The sequence below is a fragment of the Hyperolius riggenbachi genome, chromosome 7 (assembly GCF_040937935.1).
Source record: "Hyperolius riggenbachi isolate aHypRig1 chromosome 7, aHypRig1.pri, whole genome shotgun sequence".
NCBI classification, from domain to species: domain Eukaryota; kingdom Metazoa; phylum Chordata; class Amphibia; order Anura; family Hyperoliidae; genus Hyperolius; species Hyperolius riggenbachi.
This window is the reverse complement of record NC_090652.1, coordinates 271273177-271290813: the sequence shown is the minus strand read 5'-3', so window position 1 is coordinate 271290813 and position 17637 is coordinate 271273177. Positions and strand designations below refer to the sequence as shown.

General features: G+C 47.3%; 1 protein-coding gene across 1 annotated transcript in view; it reads right to left on the bottom strand.

Annotated features, from left to right (window-relative positions):
• ACVR1C (activin A receptor type 1C) overlaps positions 1-17637 on the bottom strand; it is a 168542-nt gene that overhangs the window by 28970 nt on the left and 121935 nt on the right. The window contains exon 3 of the mRNA XM_068245750.1: positions 9715-9954. Coding sequence (XP_068101851.1) covers positions 9715-9954 — 240 coding nt within the window. The remainder of the gene's footprint in view (positions 1-9714; positions 9955-17637) is intronic.

The window sequence follows — 17637 nt, the reverse complement described above, 5'->3', positions numbered from 1 at the left end:
CGAATCCTGAAGGATTCGCTCCTGACAGTGTGCAGTTTGAATCTGTGCGATCTGATGCCTGTTTCTCGGATGTTCCTGCAGATTGTGATCGGCATGAGTCTGCCGGTTTCCTCAAGGATGTGTGGGATCCTTTGTCATTTAGAAACAGATCTTTGAGATCTTCCGTCTGTGACCCTGCTATGGGGAAAGTTTCTCGACTGTGCAGCGTCAAAAGTAAAATTAATATGCCTAATAAAGCTTGTCCTGTTGATGTCACTATTTCTTCTGCAGATGAGTCTCTGTCTCACCCTGTTCACACCTGTAAGGGCCCGTTGCCTGGGGACAGTTGCTCCAGCGTTTCGGTCCTAGATGCCTTGCAGTCTGCTCCGCAGATCGCGGAGGTTTGCGCTATAGAAGCGTCAGTTTCACAACCTAAAGTGAATTTTGATTCGCAGGTTTTGCGTTCTGATTCCTCGGATTCGACATTGTTAGCCGAATCTAAGAGTGAGACAGCGCTTCGGTTTTGCGAATCTGATGCTGAACCCTCTTTGCCTTATTCAGAGACGCTTTCTCTGAACCTGCCCTGTACCATGAATAACAATATGATGTCCAATCACACTGACATTTGTGAGTCCCTTTCTTGCTCTGAGGGAAGTTTTGACTCTCCACCCTGTACTCTGGATGAGTCAACATTGCCTTGTACAATATCTCCTGCCCTGCCCCTAGAGGCTCGTCTAGGTATTGCTGCTATTTTTACTTGTTTTTCTGCAGTTTTGGAGTTACAAGCTAGTTTGACTGCCACACAGAATTCTGGGTACAGTGAGAATGAAGTTAGGGAGTCAGTGTGTGTTCCAGTAAATATACCTGTACATTCCCCTCATGATGATGAGATCCAGTCTCAGGTTATGGTGGAACCATTCCTGGGACATCTGCCCTGTCCACAAAATAAAGTTCCAGTTTTGCCCTGTAACATGGATAGTTCAGAATCCTTTTTAGAAAACTTGAAAAATGATGCTCCTGAGGTCTTGTTGGATGTTCTGGAGGTCTCCGAGTTCCTCCCAAAGGGTGCAGAACTTGTAGGAGATGTCTCCTGCCCCCCAAGTTCTTCTGAGGGGTTACCCTCTTCCGTAGGCATTGCTGCCTTGCTGGCTACCTTTTCAGCTCTGATGGAGCTTCACTCATATGTAGTCAAAGATGATATTATTGTCACAGAAATTTCTGAATTTGTATCCGAGTCTTCTTTTGGAAGTCCAGTGCCTGTGACCTCCACTCATGATGATTCTCTGTCCGGTACTGGTTTTGGTCCTGTCGTGCTGGACTCTGAGGTTGGCAGTTCCCCGACATGTCCTGAGGGTTCTCCTGTGCTGGTGTACCCCAGTGTGCTCTGTGACCCAGAAAGCCCAAGTGTGTCTCGGTTACCAGCGTACTCAGATGCTTCCTCGGTGGAGACATGCTCTGATATGGCCTGCCTGCTTGCATGCCCAGAAGTGGTCCCTGAAAGTCTTGATCTTGATGGGTGTCCTAGTAATTCTGAATCCGGAATTGTCATTGGTTCCATGGGGGTTCTTGGTAATTCTCCATGTGAGCCTGGTGATTGTTCTGCCCTCTTGGGATCTCTGTGGAGCTTCAAAAGGTTCTGGGAGATTCCGGGAGAAATTTTGCTTGGTACACTGGATAAGATCAACGGTGGCTTTTGTGTTGTAAGGGACACTTCGAACAGGTATTGTGGCAGGTTTGGTATTTTCGGACGCTCCGTGGAAGGTGGTGGGTATTGTCTGGAGGGTGTCGATGGCTTCTTCTCTGGCGTTCACAGTCCTGATGGGTGTTATACTGAGACTGGTAGTACTGATGGGCATGTTTCGGTGGCTTCTGTTTCCGATGAGGTCGGTTTCGGGTGGACTGACTCTGGAATTGGACCTTGTCAGGCTGCCCCGACCTTCATGAGTCTTCAGTTTGAGTCTGTTGCTAATAGCAGTTTTGGGGGTCGTCTGGAATTCGACCCTGGAGGGGGGGGGGGTACTGTGATGATTTGCTCAGCTGCCTGTGCAGACAGGCAGCCCTTTGACCATTGTGTAAGTTTGCATGCTGCAGGACTCTGGAAAGAAGAGTTTCTGTCAGTTTTGCAGCTTGTGCTTGCAGAGGAATTTGCATACGTTGTCATGCAAATTGCCTGGCCACATTCATTGGAGGCGTGTACTATAAGTACTATGTCTTTCCCACAATGCTTGGCTGGTCATTTCCCTTCCATGCTCAGTTCCTGATGGACACTGCTGGAGTGTCAGCCATTGCTATCTAGTATAGTTAATTCCTGGGGGTTGCTTTAGGCTCCCCTTCTAGCCCAGTCAGGTTGTATTATCTGTATTGCCTGTTCTGTCTTGTCTTGCCTGTTTGCCATTGTCCTGTCCCTATGGTGGTTGACAGGAAATGGTTCTGATCTATGTTCTTGGAGTCTAGCTGGTGCAGCGGTTGCTACCAGCTATCTCTTCTGTTCTGTTTCCTGGGATCGCGCTAGCTACTTTGTGCTAGCGCTGGGGATCCTTCTGTTCTGTCTTGTCGGTCGCGATTGCGCTGTCACCAACGGCGGTTGATAGCGAATCGTTCTGTCTTGCTGAGATCGCACTAGCCGCTAGCGTTAGCGGCTGTGGATCTTTCTGATCTATGTTCCTGCTTGGATCACACTTGCTCTGGCGGAAGAGCGGTGGATCCTTCCTGCCTAGTTCTTGTTTTTCGTGTGTCTGTCTTGTCCGCTGCGCTTGCTACAGGCTCGGTGAGGTAACCGTTAAGCAAGCGCTCGCGTCCCCTGTTTCATGTTTGTCTGTTTATGGTTAGTTAGGCGTGCTTGTCTCTATTGTGCTTATCACGTGGAGATCGCGCATAACCGCTTGCACTGTTGCGAATGAGTGCGGTGTTCGCGGTTAGCTAGCGGTTGTTGTTTTCCGTATCTCCTTATTGTATTTGCTGTGCCTTTGCTACCCTTGTATTCTATTCTGTTCTGCCTTGTGTCACGTCTCGCGATCGCACCTCTCGCGATCGCGTTCCTATTTCGTATCTGCTGTTGTGTGTGTGCGTGGTCGCGGAGTGGCGACTGGATTGGCGCACACACATACAACCTATCCCTTTTGCTCAATCTCATTCACTATCGCCTCTCTTGCGATTGCATTCTGCGCTTCGTACAATTCCTGTCTGGCACTTGTGGAGGTACAGAGGATTGGTTCCTCTGCACTCCCCAGCGCCATCTGCCGACAGGAATTTCCCTCTACAGGTGCGTAGCACCTTTTGCTGGGTTCCTGCAAATTATACGCTTGTGGAGAATCTCCGCCGTGTCAGCGCACGCGTTGTGCGCTGATCACGGGGAAAGTTCCACAATCGTGACAAGGAGGAAGATGGTGCAAAATCTTTCACTTGCAACTCTTCTTTAGAAGAAATTATAAGTGTGCAATGCTGTTCAGAGTAGCTGGAAGCCTTCCCAATGTCTGCTGGATAATCCAGATTAGGTACACAGCAATAGCTTGTTAAACATCACGTCTGACTGCTTAGAAATTTGGATATCTTAACAACGGGTCAAGGAGATTACAGCCCGCGGTGCCAGCAGCTGCCATGCTGAGCGGCGGGCATGCAAGACATCCACCTGACAGTGGCGGCTCCAGCTTTAGATTTTTGGGGGGGCTCAAAGGGGGCACGAGGGCTGGCAGGCCGGGCTTGGGGGGGGGGATTTGCGGCGCGCAAAGCGCGACGCGGCGAAAAATTGGGCGTGGTCATGATGTCATGTGGGCGGGGCTAACTGTAATGTAGTTGTACCAGCTAACGTAGTTACATGGAAAAAAAAATGAAGTAAACGCACATAATGACAGACAGCGTTTCCCCATTAAATGCACATAAGAGACAGCTTTTCACCAGTTAATTCACATAATGACAGACTGCGTTTCCGCAGTAAATGCACATAAGGGACAGCTTTTCACCAGTTAATGCACATAATGATAGACTGCGTTTCCCCAGTAAATGCACATAAGGGACAGCTTTTCACCAGTTAATGCACATAATGACAGACAGCATTTCCCCAGTAAATGCACATAAGAGACAGCTTTTCACCAGTTAATGCACATAATGACAGACAGCCTTTCACCAGTTAATGCCCATAAGAGACAGCTTTTCACCAGTAAATGCACATAAGAGACAGCTTTACACCAGCTAACGCACGTAATGACAGACAGCTTTTCACCAGTAAATGCACGTAATAACAGACAGCGTTTCCCCATTAAATGCACATAAGAGAGCTTTTCACCAGTAAATGCACGTAATGACAGACAGCGTTTCTGCAGTAAATGCACATAAAGAGACAGCTTTTCGCCAGTTAATGTACGTAATGACAGACAGAGTTTCCCCATTAAATGCACATAAGAGACAGCTTTTCACCAGTTAATGCACATAATGACAGACAGCGTTTCCCTAGTAAATGCATGTAATGAGAGACAGCGTTTCACCAGTTAATGCACATAATGACAGACAGCCAGTGTCCCCAGTATATGTAGTCAGGCTAGTGATGGTGGGCTGGGGGCCCCAGGGCAGCTCAGGCCTGGCGGGAAGGCCTCAGGCCTGGCTGGTGGGATGGGGGGCCCAGGGCAGCTCAGGCCTGGCTGGTGGTGGTGGGATTGGGGTCCCAGGGCAGCTCAGGCCTGGTGGGAAGGCCTCAGGCCTGGCTGGTGGTGGTGGGATGGGGGGCCCAGGGCACCTCAGGCCTGGCTGGTGGTGGTGGGATGGGGGGCCCAGGGCAGCTCAGGCCTGGCGGGAAGGCCTCAGGCCTGGCTGGTGGTGGTGGGATGGGGGGCCCAGGGCACCTCAGGCCTGGCTGGTGGTGGTGGGATGGGGGGCCCAGGGCAGCTCAGGCCTGGTGGGAAGGCCTCAGGCCTGGTTGGTGGTGGTGGGATGGGGGGCCCAGGGCACCTCAGGCCTGGCTGGTGGTGGTGGGATGGGGGTACCAGGGCAGCTCAGGCCTGGTGGGAAGGCCTCAGGCCTGGCTGGTGGTGATGGGATGGGGGGCCCAGGGCACCTCAGGCCTGGCTGGTGGTGGTGGGATGGGGGGCCCAAGGGCAGCTCAGGCCTGGCTGGTGGACTGGGGCCCCAGAGTCAGGCCTGGGGCCTGGGGGTTGTTGGTGGTGGTGCTGCTGGTGCTAGGCTCAGGAGGCCTGGGGGGGGCTGCGGCAGAAAGAGACAATTTGGCAGTTGACTGGGACTCTGGGAGAGGAGCCACCGCCCACCGCACCCACCTGGAGTTGTCGCGGAGTTCCGAGTCCTCCTGCTCCTGCTGGCTGCTGCCTGGCTGTGTCAGTGTGTCAGCCAGGTGAGGTCCAGAGGGTCCAGAGAGTCCAGCCCCGCTGCCGCTGTCCTGTCCGTGTGTCGGTGGCGTGTCTGTGTCAGTGTGACACACAGTGACAGGCAGCGTGACTAGCCCGGCCACCCCGCAGAGAGAGTCTGTCTGTGACGCAGACACTTTTATAACGCGGCGCCGCTATACTACGCGGCGCCGGCGAGTTGCCACCCACCACGACGTTACCCCTGGGGCGGGCCGCGCTCTGCATGACTCACTCAGCTGAGCCTGCGCCCGGCCCGGCCCAGGACAGATGTCGGCCGGCCGGCCAGCCAGGGTGGGTGGGTCCATGGGATCGCTGCTGGGGTGGGTGCCAGCCCAAGCTCTTGCCCAGTCGCCCTCCTCCCAGACTTCAGGCAGCCCTCGCTCACTGCAGTGCAGCTGAGCCAGGTCGGGTCGGACACAGCCGGCGGCGGCGGGGGGGCTTTGAGGGGGGCTAATGAGCTGCCAGCTGGGGCTTAAGCCTGGGTAAGCCCCAGCGTGGCGCCGCCACTGCCACCTGATTAGGCAAATTTGGCAATTGTTTGCTCAGCACTTTTCAAAATCGACAGGCCTGACCTAAACGAGTCACAGGCTGAGTAATAAACCACCTCTGCCGTGTGTGCGTACGCATGGAGAGTGAGAGAGGTCATAACCAGCTTAGCTTAAGGCTGATGTCCGTCACGCCATACCCTTCACCACGTCACCTGCTTATTACTCATGGTTGCAGCAAACTCTGTGCAGCAATTGATCAAGATACTGCCGGGAATGAGATGATAGCAGAAAAATGAAGAGTCTGGAGGACATCGCTGAGACTGTCAAGTATGGCAGCTTCAAATCAATTAGCTGGCAGATGATTAATTACCCAGCCACTATGGGCACTCTCTGGCTACGTGTAATTCTTAATCAGCTGTGCAAAAAAAAAAACTTGTTCTCAACCCAATTTAAAGCAGGGACAGTCATACTATCCCAGGAAAAAAACATGTATATAAGTAGATAACTACGTGTTCTACTTACATAACATATGTATTGTACTGTCCAGGTTTTGATTTCAGTTAATTTTATATATTAAAGAGAAAACGGTTACAGGCATTTTCCATCTTTACTGCCTCTGACTAAAGCCAATCCTGATTTCATTTCCTTCCTCCCTCCCTCCACTCTTTTTTTTTTCTCCTAGAAACGGCACTGTCATATCTAGCTTGCTTTTTAAACACGTGAGCACAGCATAGATCGTATTTCTGCAGACGGATACTTCTGCAGAGGGGTGAGGTTTATTTCCCTTCTCAGCCTGTCACACTGAACTGCCCTCAGCCAATCAGTGAGAAGCAAGAATGTGGGAGGGGAGTTGACAAGAGTTGACAAGCTTCCTTCTCCTCAGCAATGTACCAGAAAGGAGCCAGGCTGGCTGAGATAAGATTCATTACAGCAGAAATATTTATGATTATATTGAAATGCTTGAAATGCAGCTACACCTACTACAGGTAAATATCCAACACCAACAAAAAGACCCAGGACTCCACCTGGATTTGCTGGGGGAAAAAAAAATTCTTCTTTTTCTGAATATCATAGGTAGAGTTGGGCCGAACGGTTCGCCTGCGAATGGTTCCATGCGAACTTCCGTGGTTCGCGTTCGCGTCCCGCAGGCGAACCTTTGCGGAAGTTCGGTTCGCCCCATAATGCACCATGGAGGGTCAACTTTCACCCTCTACATCACAGTCAGCAGGCCCAGTGTAGCCAATTAGGCTACACTAGCCCCTGGAGCCACTCCCCCCTACTAAAAGGCAGGCAGCGGCGACCATTACGGTCACTCGTGTGCCTGCATTAGTGAGAGTAGGGCGAGCTGCTGCACACTCTCTCTCATAGGGAAAGATTAGTTAGGCTTAGCTTGTCCCTGGCTGCATACCTGTTCTGTGAACCCACCACTGCATACCTGTTCTGTGAACCCACCACTGCATACCTGTTCTGTGAACCCACCACTGCATACCTGTTCTGTGAACCCACCACTGCATACCTGTACTGTGAACCCACCACTGCATACCTGTTCTGTGAACCCACCACTGCATACCTGTACTGTGAACCCACCACTGCATACCTGTTCAGTGAACCTGCCACTGCATACCTGTACTGTTCAGTGAACCCGCCACTGTATACCTGTTCTGTTCAGTGAACCCGCCACTGCATACCTGTTCTGTTCAGTGAACCCGCCACTGTATACCTGTTCTGTTCAGTGAACCCGCCACTGCATACCTGTTCTGTTCAGTGAACCCGCCACTGTATACCTGTTCTGTTCAGTGAACCCGCCACTGCATACCTGTTCTGTTCAGTGAACCCGCCACTGTATACCTGTTCTGTTCAGTGAACCCGCCACTGCATACCTGTTCTGTTCAGTGAACCCGCCACTGCATACCTGTTCTGTTCAGTGAACCCGCCACTGTATACCTGTTCTGTTCAGTGAACCCGCCACTGCATACCTGTTCTGTTCAGTGAACAGTTTGGGGTGTCAGTGTGAAGCAGTACCTTAATTACACTACCTGATTGATGTATACACATGCAAGATGTTTTAAAGCACTTTAGGCCTGTCATTTAGCATTCAATATGATTTCTGCCCTTAAAACGCTGCTTTGCGTCAAATCCAGATTTTTCCCGGGGACTTTTGGCGTGTATCCCACTCCGCCATGCCCCCCTCCAGGTGTTAGACCCCTTGAAACATCTTTTCCATCACTTTTGTGGCCAGCATAAATTTTTTTTTTTAAAGTTCGCATCCCCATTGAAGTCTATTGCGGTTCCGCGGAAGTTTTCGCGAACCCGGTTCGTGAACCTAAAATCGGAGGTTCGGCCCAACTCTAATCATAGGGTCGACCTGCACAACCTTTCAATCACATCTGACCTTTCTGAAGCCTTTTATTGTTACATGGGATTGCAGGCAGCACAGTGAGGGAAAACCCCTGAACAGTCAATAATAACTAATAAATAAAACATGCATGCATTTTCTGCTATGCGGCAAAACGCACTTGATTCAAACTAGTGTGCTTCCAGCCTAAGGCGTGCATGGCAGAACTGTGGTGTTCATACTTCTGGCCTGTAGATGGCACTGGTATACATGTTTAACCCCCTTGCCGGTCCAATTCCCACGGCAAGGGGGCACTTTAAAAAAAAAAAAAAAAGGTTTTAAATCATGTAGCGAGCCCAGAGCTCCCTACATGATAGCTGCTGAGCAGCGACATCCCCCTACCCACTCCGATCGCCTCCAGCGATCAGAGTAAGCAGGAAATCCCGTACAGAACGGGATTTCCTGCTGGGCTTCCCCAGGAATGACGTCACCGACGTCATGGACGTCAGAGGGAATCCCGATCCACCCCTCAGCGCTGCCTGGCACTAATTGGCCAGGCTGCACTGTCTGGGGGGGGGGGGGGGGGGCGGCTCGGCGGGTAGCGGCGAACCGGCGGCAGTCACGTACCACACGCAGCTAGCAAAGTGCTAGCTGCGTGTAGGGAAAAAAACATTTTGAAAATCGGCCCTGAGAAATCCTCCTATGCAGGTTACCCCGAGCTGAGCTCGAGATAACCGGCAAGGAGGTTAAAGGGCCACTATCGAGAAAAATTGTAAAATTTAAATCACATGTGTATAAGATGTACATTTCCCCCAGAGTACAACGCACCATGAAATACTTTTCTCTGGTGTTGCTGTCACTTACAGTAAGTATTAAATCTGACAGATCTGATAGGATTTGGACTAGTCCTTCTCCTCCTTGGGGGATTCTCTGTGTTTTCTTTATTCTTTAAAAAAAATTACTTTCCGTAAAGGATCTATATAAAGATGCCTGCCAGCCTCCCTACTCGTTTGCACACTGTTTTGGCAGTTGGACTTAGCAACTGCTTTTCAAAAAGTGCTTTTAAAAATAAAGAAAACCCTTAGCATCCCCTATGAGTAGGTGGATTAGTCCAAAGCTGCCAGTTTTGTCAGATGTTTACAGTCTATTGAAAGCAACAGCAACATAGGAAAAAATACATTTATAATGCAATTTACTTTAGAAAGCATGTATATTTTATACATAGGCAAACACATACATTTTAAATTTTATTTTGTTTCCAATAGTGCTCCTCATAATATTAACTAGACTGTTGAGGATTGTTGGTTCCTGTTTCTGCCTGATGGAGATAGGGTGAAAAGCCAAGACTTCATTTAGGGAGCTGCTGAAGCCTGTAAATAAACCTAGTTCCAGTTATTCTGCATCCGCGACTACTGAACACAACAAATTGGTGATGAGGATGTTGCCCTACAACAACCTAGTCACCGAGTCAGTGTGCAAGTAGCTGTAGGAGAATTATGTGAGCTTCAGTAGTAATAATCATAACACAATGGTGAGTTCTAGTAAACAGAAGTACACTTACCGGAGCCAGAGCCCGATGTTGTCATATCATAGATGAGATCCTTCAAGCACTTCCCGTCAGAGTCTATATTACATTCAGTGAGCGGCTCTTCAATGCACTGCCGCTTTGTCCTTCTATAGGTGCCATACCGCCTCTGACAGGTGTAGACTGTGAGGATTATGGCTAACAACAGCACACAGATTGGAATGGTGACAATGACAGTCAGTTCCACGTGGCCAAACTGGGGGGTATTTGGAGGTGCTGAAATTCAGAAAATAAGGAAACAGAACGTTGCTAATTAATAATGAAACTATAATCCTAATCATTAACAATACAAATTATTTAAAGAGGAACTTCAGTGAAAATAACATAATAAAAAGGTGCTTAATTTGTACATTAATTATGTATAAATAATTTAGACAGTGTTTGCCCATTGTGAAATCTTTCCTCTCCCTGATTTACTTTCTGAAATTTATCACAAGGCAATATTTTTACCGTTGGCAGGTGATGTCAGTGGAAGGAGATGCTGCTTGGGACCATGGTCATGACATCACACTGTGGGAGGGGTTTCACCACAATATTGGCCATACAGAGCCCTTTGATGATCTTCTGTTCCCTCGCTTCCTGCCTCTGTAAGTTTCCTCCAATCGGAAGCTAAGCCGCCACCCAGGAAGTACTTCCTGGGTCGCAGCTTAGCTTCCGATTGGAGAAGGCTTACAGAGGCGGGGAGTGAGGGGACAGAGGCAGGAGGCATGAAATGGAGGAGGCAGGGTAGGAGCAAAATACAAGGTAAACAGCAGGCTAGCGACAAGCAGATTGTCGCTAGCCTGGCGCTATTTTCAGGGGGGACAGCAGAGCTGAGGGAGAGGGGGGCTGGCAGCAGCAATACAAGGACATAGAGGCATGTCATTGTGCAGAGAACATGCCTCTGCGTCCTATTATCTTTAGTAAAAACTGCCTCAGGTTATCTTTAACTACTATTCTCCCTCTGAGTCGTAGCAACTCAAAGGGAGATGTAATTCAGAAGAACCCCAAATTATCCTTACCCTGCTATAGCGACGCCCACTTTCATTGCTCGTCGCTGAGCTTCGTGCGCCAAAACCACCTGCTTCCCTCCTAGTGAAATGGGGACTAGTGCGGGTGGGGGGGATGTGAGGGCAATTAAAGGGGCTCAAAGGCTAATTAATAAGTAATTAAAATTAATATCTATGGGGCAGAGAGGCTAACTAATACTTGTAATTGGAGAAGGGGGTGTCAAACCCTACCTAGTACCGATGTGGGGGGGTCACTTAGGCTATTTAAAATGAATATCTGGTGAGATACAAAGACAACCTATTCCTGATACTCAGGATTGGGGAACCTATCTAATTCTGCTTAAAGAGGAACTCCAGTGAAAATAATGTAATAAAAAAAGTGCTTAATTTTTACAATAATTATGTATAAATGATTTAGTCAGTGTTTGCTCGTTGTAAAATCTTTTAAATCCCTGATTTACATTCTGACATTTATTACATGGTGACATTTTTACTGTTGGCAGGTGATGTAGCTGCTGCATGCTTTTTTGGCAGTTGGAAACAGCGGTAAACAGCTATTTCCCACAATGTAACAAGGTTCACAGCCAGGGAAATGCCAGGAGTACCACGGTCCTCAGAGTTTCTTGTGGGAGGGGTTTCACCACAATATCACTCATCCAGCGCCCCCTGACGGTCTGTTTGTGAAAAGGAATAGATTTCTCATGTAAAAGGGGGTATCAGCTACTGATTGGGATAAAGTTCAATTCTTGGTCGGAGTTTCTCTTTAAAGGGGAACTGAAGTAAGAGGTATACGGAGGCTGCCATATTTATTTCCTTTTAATCAATACCAGTTGCCTGGCAGCCCTGTTGGTCTATTTCTCTGCAGTAGTATCTGAATAACACCAGAAACAAGCATGCAGCTAGTCTTGTCAGATCTGACTTTAAAGTCTGAAACACCTGATCTGCTGCATGCTTGTTCAGGGGATATGGCTTATAGTATTAGAGGCAGAGGATCAGCATGGCTGCCAGGCAACTGGTATTGATTAAAAAGAAATAAATATGGCAGCCTCCGTATACCTCTTACTTCAGTTCCCCTTTAACTTGGGCTAAGGTTTTGTTGGGGGTCCCTGCGAATTCTAGTTACACCCTTGGACGTGACCATTGCATGCTTGCGGAATAGAGCAGTGTAATAGGCAGTCATATCAACCCTCTTTAGGCCTTCTAGACAGAAGAGATCAATTTTATAGTGTTTTGTTTTTTTGAGGCAAAGTCAGTTTGGCTAAATTATCAAGAGATGAACAGATATGGAAAGACAATTCATGAGATAAAACAGATAAGGAGTGTTCAATTGTGAAGACAGAGATAATGAGAGAAAACAATTCTCACAATAGCCCGATATGGAGAGATACTTCATGAGAACAAACCCCATGCTGAGCTGTCCCCAGCACAGAATAGAAATGAGATGCAGCTGTTTTTACCCGAGCCGGATCATCCACAAGGCAAACCTAGGCAGTTGCCTAGGGCCTGGAGGTAATCTAGGGGCCTGGTGGATGCTAGCCCTCACCAAATCTTACTAAAAAAAAAGCCAGATGACCATCAGTGGTGGGAAAAAAACTGCTATCCTGCCATCTCATCTTAATCCATTTCTGGCTTTTACCCAAGCTCAGCATGCCTGCTCATAGAGCTGCTGGCAGAATGGTAGCGGCACGAGTACGTATGTTCCCGGCGCAGTGAGAAGCGAAGAGACGTCTCTGAGCTAGGTAATGTAGGGGAATACAACAAATATAATTCTTATCTGACTACCTAATTTATCCCTTTGAAAGTGTAATTTGGGGTCCGGCTATCCTAAAAAAAAAAAAGAACTCAAAATAAAACAGAACAGAAAATACACCAGAACATTCCCCGCAGGGGTCACAAAAAATATTATATTTGATTGATACAGCCTACAGTATAAGTCCAGTCAAGTAGATCTTTCAAGGACCACTACAGTGAAAAAAGAAAGCAGTTAAAATTAAAATCTGACAGGTTTTGGGCTGGTCCATTTCCTCATGGGGGATTCTCTGGGTTTTCTTTGTTTTCAAAAGCTATCCCTGAACGGCAGTTGCTCAGTTCAACTGCTAAGATAGTGTGCAAGTGAGGAGGAAGGCTGGCTAGCATTTTACTATTTCGGCAGTTAGACTTAGCCACCGTAGTTCAGAAAATGCTTTTGAAAACAAAGAGAACCCTGAGGATATATCATGAGGAGATGGACTACTCCAAAACCTGTCAGTTCTGTCAGATTTTAGCTGCTTACTTTTTTCAATATAGTGGGCTTTCAAGGACCAACTCCACGATCCCAAGGTATGAGTGCGTTTCTGAACAGGAAATGAGCAACTCTTCCTCTGTGCAAGCAATAATTGTGCAGAAAAGTGCTTCCTCAATAAGAAAAAACTATAGAATAAAACTATATTGCTTAAAGGAAATTTCCAGCCGACATATCCCACACCGTAGCTTTACTCTCAGCCGCTGGCTCCTGGTCCCCACTACTGCGCCTGCGCAGTACACTCCGGACAATGTGGACTTGATTGACAGAGGCACTCATGCAGGCGCAGTAGAGGACGCTCTGGCGATGTCAGCCTCTGCACCGGCAGCGAGCTGCGGCATGGGACATGTTAGCTGCAAGGGGCTGGAGGAAGCCCCGGCTAAGTAGATTTTAACTAGCCTGCACATTCCATTTAAAGGATATAAAAATTGCATATTTTACTTTCTAAGCAGCAGGGATTGCATTCCTACTTCAAAAATAGAGAGAACGAAAGATGTTTACAATTTGGTGAGGTCTACACCAGATAATTTGTGTTTACCTCAATACAATAAGCAACACAAATTGTAACATAGTAACACTGCACAAGAGAGCAGTCAGTAATGTTTTCGTTCTTGAACAAGAGCACCCTCTATTGGATACTGCAGGGTAGTGTGTATTAATGCTGTCCAGTTACCACCAGCCATCAGCTACAGGGGGCTTCCTACCTATCTGAAAAGAACACTTACATCTCTTGTACTGTAGATACTGCATATGTCTGATGGCCGCAAGAGTGTTAGAGGAAGAAAAATGAAGCTTATCTAGTACAAGTGCAAACCTAAAATAGCAAAAATGGAACTGTAGGTGTCACTGTTCTGCTATTATTATCTACTGTAGCAAAGCTGACATTTTTAACAATACTGCATGCTAAATAATTAATGTCACTTATAGTCCCACAGCTCACAATCTAATGTTCTCACTACAGCCTTATATCCAATAGTCTACAGCTATACTTGAGGGACAGGAGAAGGCAATTTGGGGTGTGGGAGGAAACCAGGATGCTACAAGGAACCCCACACAATCACAGGGAGACCACACACACTCCATATTGTCCTGGCTAGGAATTGATCTCAGAACTCTGCAGCTGTAAAGGTGGGTTCACAGTGGGGTGTTCTGAAATCACTCGCATATTTTGGTTACTTAGGGCTTCGGGGGACACAAAATCTTAGTGCCTGTGGTGGGCAACATGGTGGCATAATGGTTAGTACTCTTGCCTTGCAACCCTGGGTCCTCGTATGAATCCCAGCCAGGGCACTATCTGCACAGAGTCTGTATGTTCTCCCCATGTCTGTGTTTCCTCCGGCCACTCCGGTTTCCTTCCACATTCCAGAAACATACAGATAAGTTTATCAGCTTCCCCTAAATTGGCCCTAGACTACAATACATACCCTACACAATATAGACATATGACTATAGTAGGGACTATACTGTGATCCCCTCTGAGAGACAGTTAAAGGACACCCGAGGTGAAAAATGAAATAAACAATTGTATCTATCCTCCTTCTCCTAAAATTACTTTTTAAGATATTACACATTTTTATTTTATATTTAAATCTATTTTTAAATGTTTTACTGTTTTATTGTTTTTGCTCAATGACACATTCATTGAAGTATGCCAGAGCTAAAATCTATGAATTATTGATCCTTTTTTCTCTTTCCTGCTCTCAGAAGCCATTTTTCTGCTAGGAAAGTGTTTTATAGTTGGAATTTCTTATCAGTGAGGGTCACACTGTAGTCTGACCCAGTCCTGACTCAGACAGGAACTGCCACTTACAAACTTGATGTTTAACTCTTTCAGGCAGAGAAAGAAAAAAACGGAACACTGCATAGTTATTTGTGTGCCTGGCACTGTAAATACACACGTCTATCTCATCATGTCACATGTCACCTCAGGTATCCTTTCAGTGACTAGACAATATACTCTGTTGGCGCTATATAAATAGTTAACAATAAAATAAATAAATGGAGATTTTGGATGCCACCATTGGTACTAATGTTAATTAGCAACAAATGGGTGCTGAAGCAGACATTTGGGCGTGCGGTTAAAATTTATTGTTGATATTAATGTTTATCGTATATATTATTGTCTATGTAGGAACTCCGGTATTTTCCCTTTTTGTGGCGGTGGGGGGTTAAGGCCAGGCATCGTGAAGGGGACAGTTCAGGTTAGGCGTAAGGAAGAGGTTTTTAAGGTTAGGCGTCGGGGGGGGGGGGGGGGGGGGGGGGGTGTTTAGGGTCAGGCATTGGAGGGGGAAGGATTTTGTGTGAGAGCAGGGTTAGGTTTAGCTGTAGTCAAATATCCGTAATATTTACAGATGTTTTACTAACGAATATGAACCCTCTAAAATAGTCGCATATCGGTAATTGTTAGCTACATTCTACTTTCAACGTTTTTTCCCGGCACCCAAATTTCTTGCTGCCTTTACTTCATGTACAAGGTTTTTGGACACCACGTGCGTTTATGTGCGAAAATATGCGTGCGACTGTCCACAGCAGCAAAGTGGAAGAAGGATAAACATGCAAGGTGACCAAAAACCTCCTGCCGCCTGGGTGTGCGTCGCTGTGCAGTAAAATGCGTGAAATCTGCATTAGGGCCCTTTTACACTTAATCAGTTGCTCTCAATTATAACTGAAAGAAAACTGATTTTTAAAGTAATGCCCATGTTTTCCTATTTCCCCTTTCACACTGAAATGTTTTTCACAATGAACTGCTATGGGAAAAAATGCGTACTAACACGTACCAATGCGTACTAACGCACACTAACACACACCAACTGTGTAAAAGGGCCCTTAGACACATGCCAGTTAGGACCTTGTTGCCCTGTAAGCTGATCAGTTAGCAGAGCTGTACATGAACAGCATGTTGCATAGAACTAATTCCTTGCAGTGTTGCCAAAGTGATCGAGCAATGGTTGCTAGGGGCAACAGTGGCTGAGCATGTGCAGGAACCAGAAACCTGTCTAATGTGCAGCTTTGCTAGCAGATAGGTACACTGTGACCCACTACAAGGTCACATTAAGCCACACAGATTATTTATATGATTATTTATGTAAATGCCAGCTGACCAAGGCTCTACAGTGGCTGTCTCAAAAACATAAAGCTGAAAACTCATTGTTTTCACTCATTAGACATGATCTTTGAAAGGAAAGGGAGTGTGGTGGTTTCTCTGCATATCTTGAAGAATAGCGTAGAAAGCACTGGAATATGTACCTGATCCTGCTGCATCCGATCTCCTTCTCCTCCTGGCAGACGCTCCCCATACTTACCTCCTCATGCATGTCATGTGATCATGTGTAATACTTCACTGCTCCCTGCACTACTCTGCCGAGTAAGGTGAGGGGGGTGGAAAGAGGGGTTTGAGGTTTGAATGGCCGCAGCAGACTTCCAGTGGCAGCAAGCAAGCTGTAGTGCTAGACTGGCCACTTCTCCAGCCAGCCAGTGAGAAGCCAGAACTGTGAACTGCCTGCAGGCTGTACAGATCACACACTTTCACATGAAGACTACGAGCTGCCACACAGCAGAGGTGTAGCTATGGGGGGGGGGGGGGGGGGGGTAAGGGGGTACATATGTCCTCAGGCGCAGCACTGTGAGGGTGCTCAGCACGGCTGTGCTGCACCCCTACAACATCTGGCAATCTAAGGAAGGCACATTGGGCTATCTAAAGGGGCGTACATTTGGCTATCTGAATGGGGAAGAGGGCACTTATAGCTATCTAAAGGGGGGGGGGAGGGCACATCTGGCTATTTAAAGAAGAACTGTAGTGAGAGGTATATATGAAGGCTGCCATATTTATTTCCTTTTAAGCAATTCCAGTTACCTGGAAGCTCTGCTGGTCTATTTGGCTGAAGACGTGTCTGAATCACACCAGGAACAAGCATGCGGCTAATCTTGTCATATCTGTCAAAATTGTCAGAAACACCTGACCTGCTGCATGCTTGTTCAGGGCCTATGGCTGAAAGTATTAGAGGTAGACGATTAGTAGGATAGCCAGACAACTGGTATTGCTTAAATGGAAACAAATATGGCAGCCTCCATATACCTCTCACTACAGTTCTCCTTTAAACACCTTTAAACACCATTTGACTCCATCCATGATCACGACCACATTCTGACGTGTGGCCATACATACCTATTTTGCCCAGAGGGGGGCGCAAAACTGTCTTTGTCCCCAGGCACTGAAAACCCTAGCTACGTCTCTGCCACACAGTGACGCACCTGAAGCAAGCATGCAGCTACTCTTGTTAGTTTTTTGTCAAAAACATCTGATCTGCATGCTTGTTCAGGGTCTATGGCTAAAAGCTTTAGAAACAGTGGGACAGCCAGGCCAGGCACATAAAAGGAAATAAATGTCAGCCTCCATATCCCCTCACTTCAGGTTCCCTTTAAGGTGCTAATTAATGTTGGTAGGCCCAAACGATCTTTTCGGGATAATTTTCCCTCCGCTGGGGGGTCCAAAATGATAGTTCTGGAACATCAACGGAGGGGAAAATGATAATGAATCAGATCAGACCAAAAGAATGATTACAAAATTTGACTGAATGGTTGATCGGCACCATTATCGGATCCCGATTCGATCGATCATAGGCAATGACA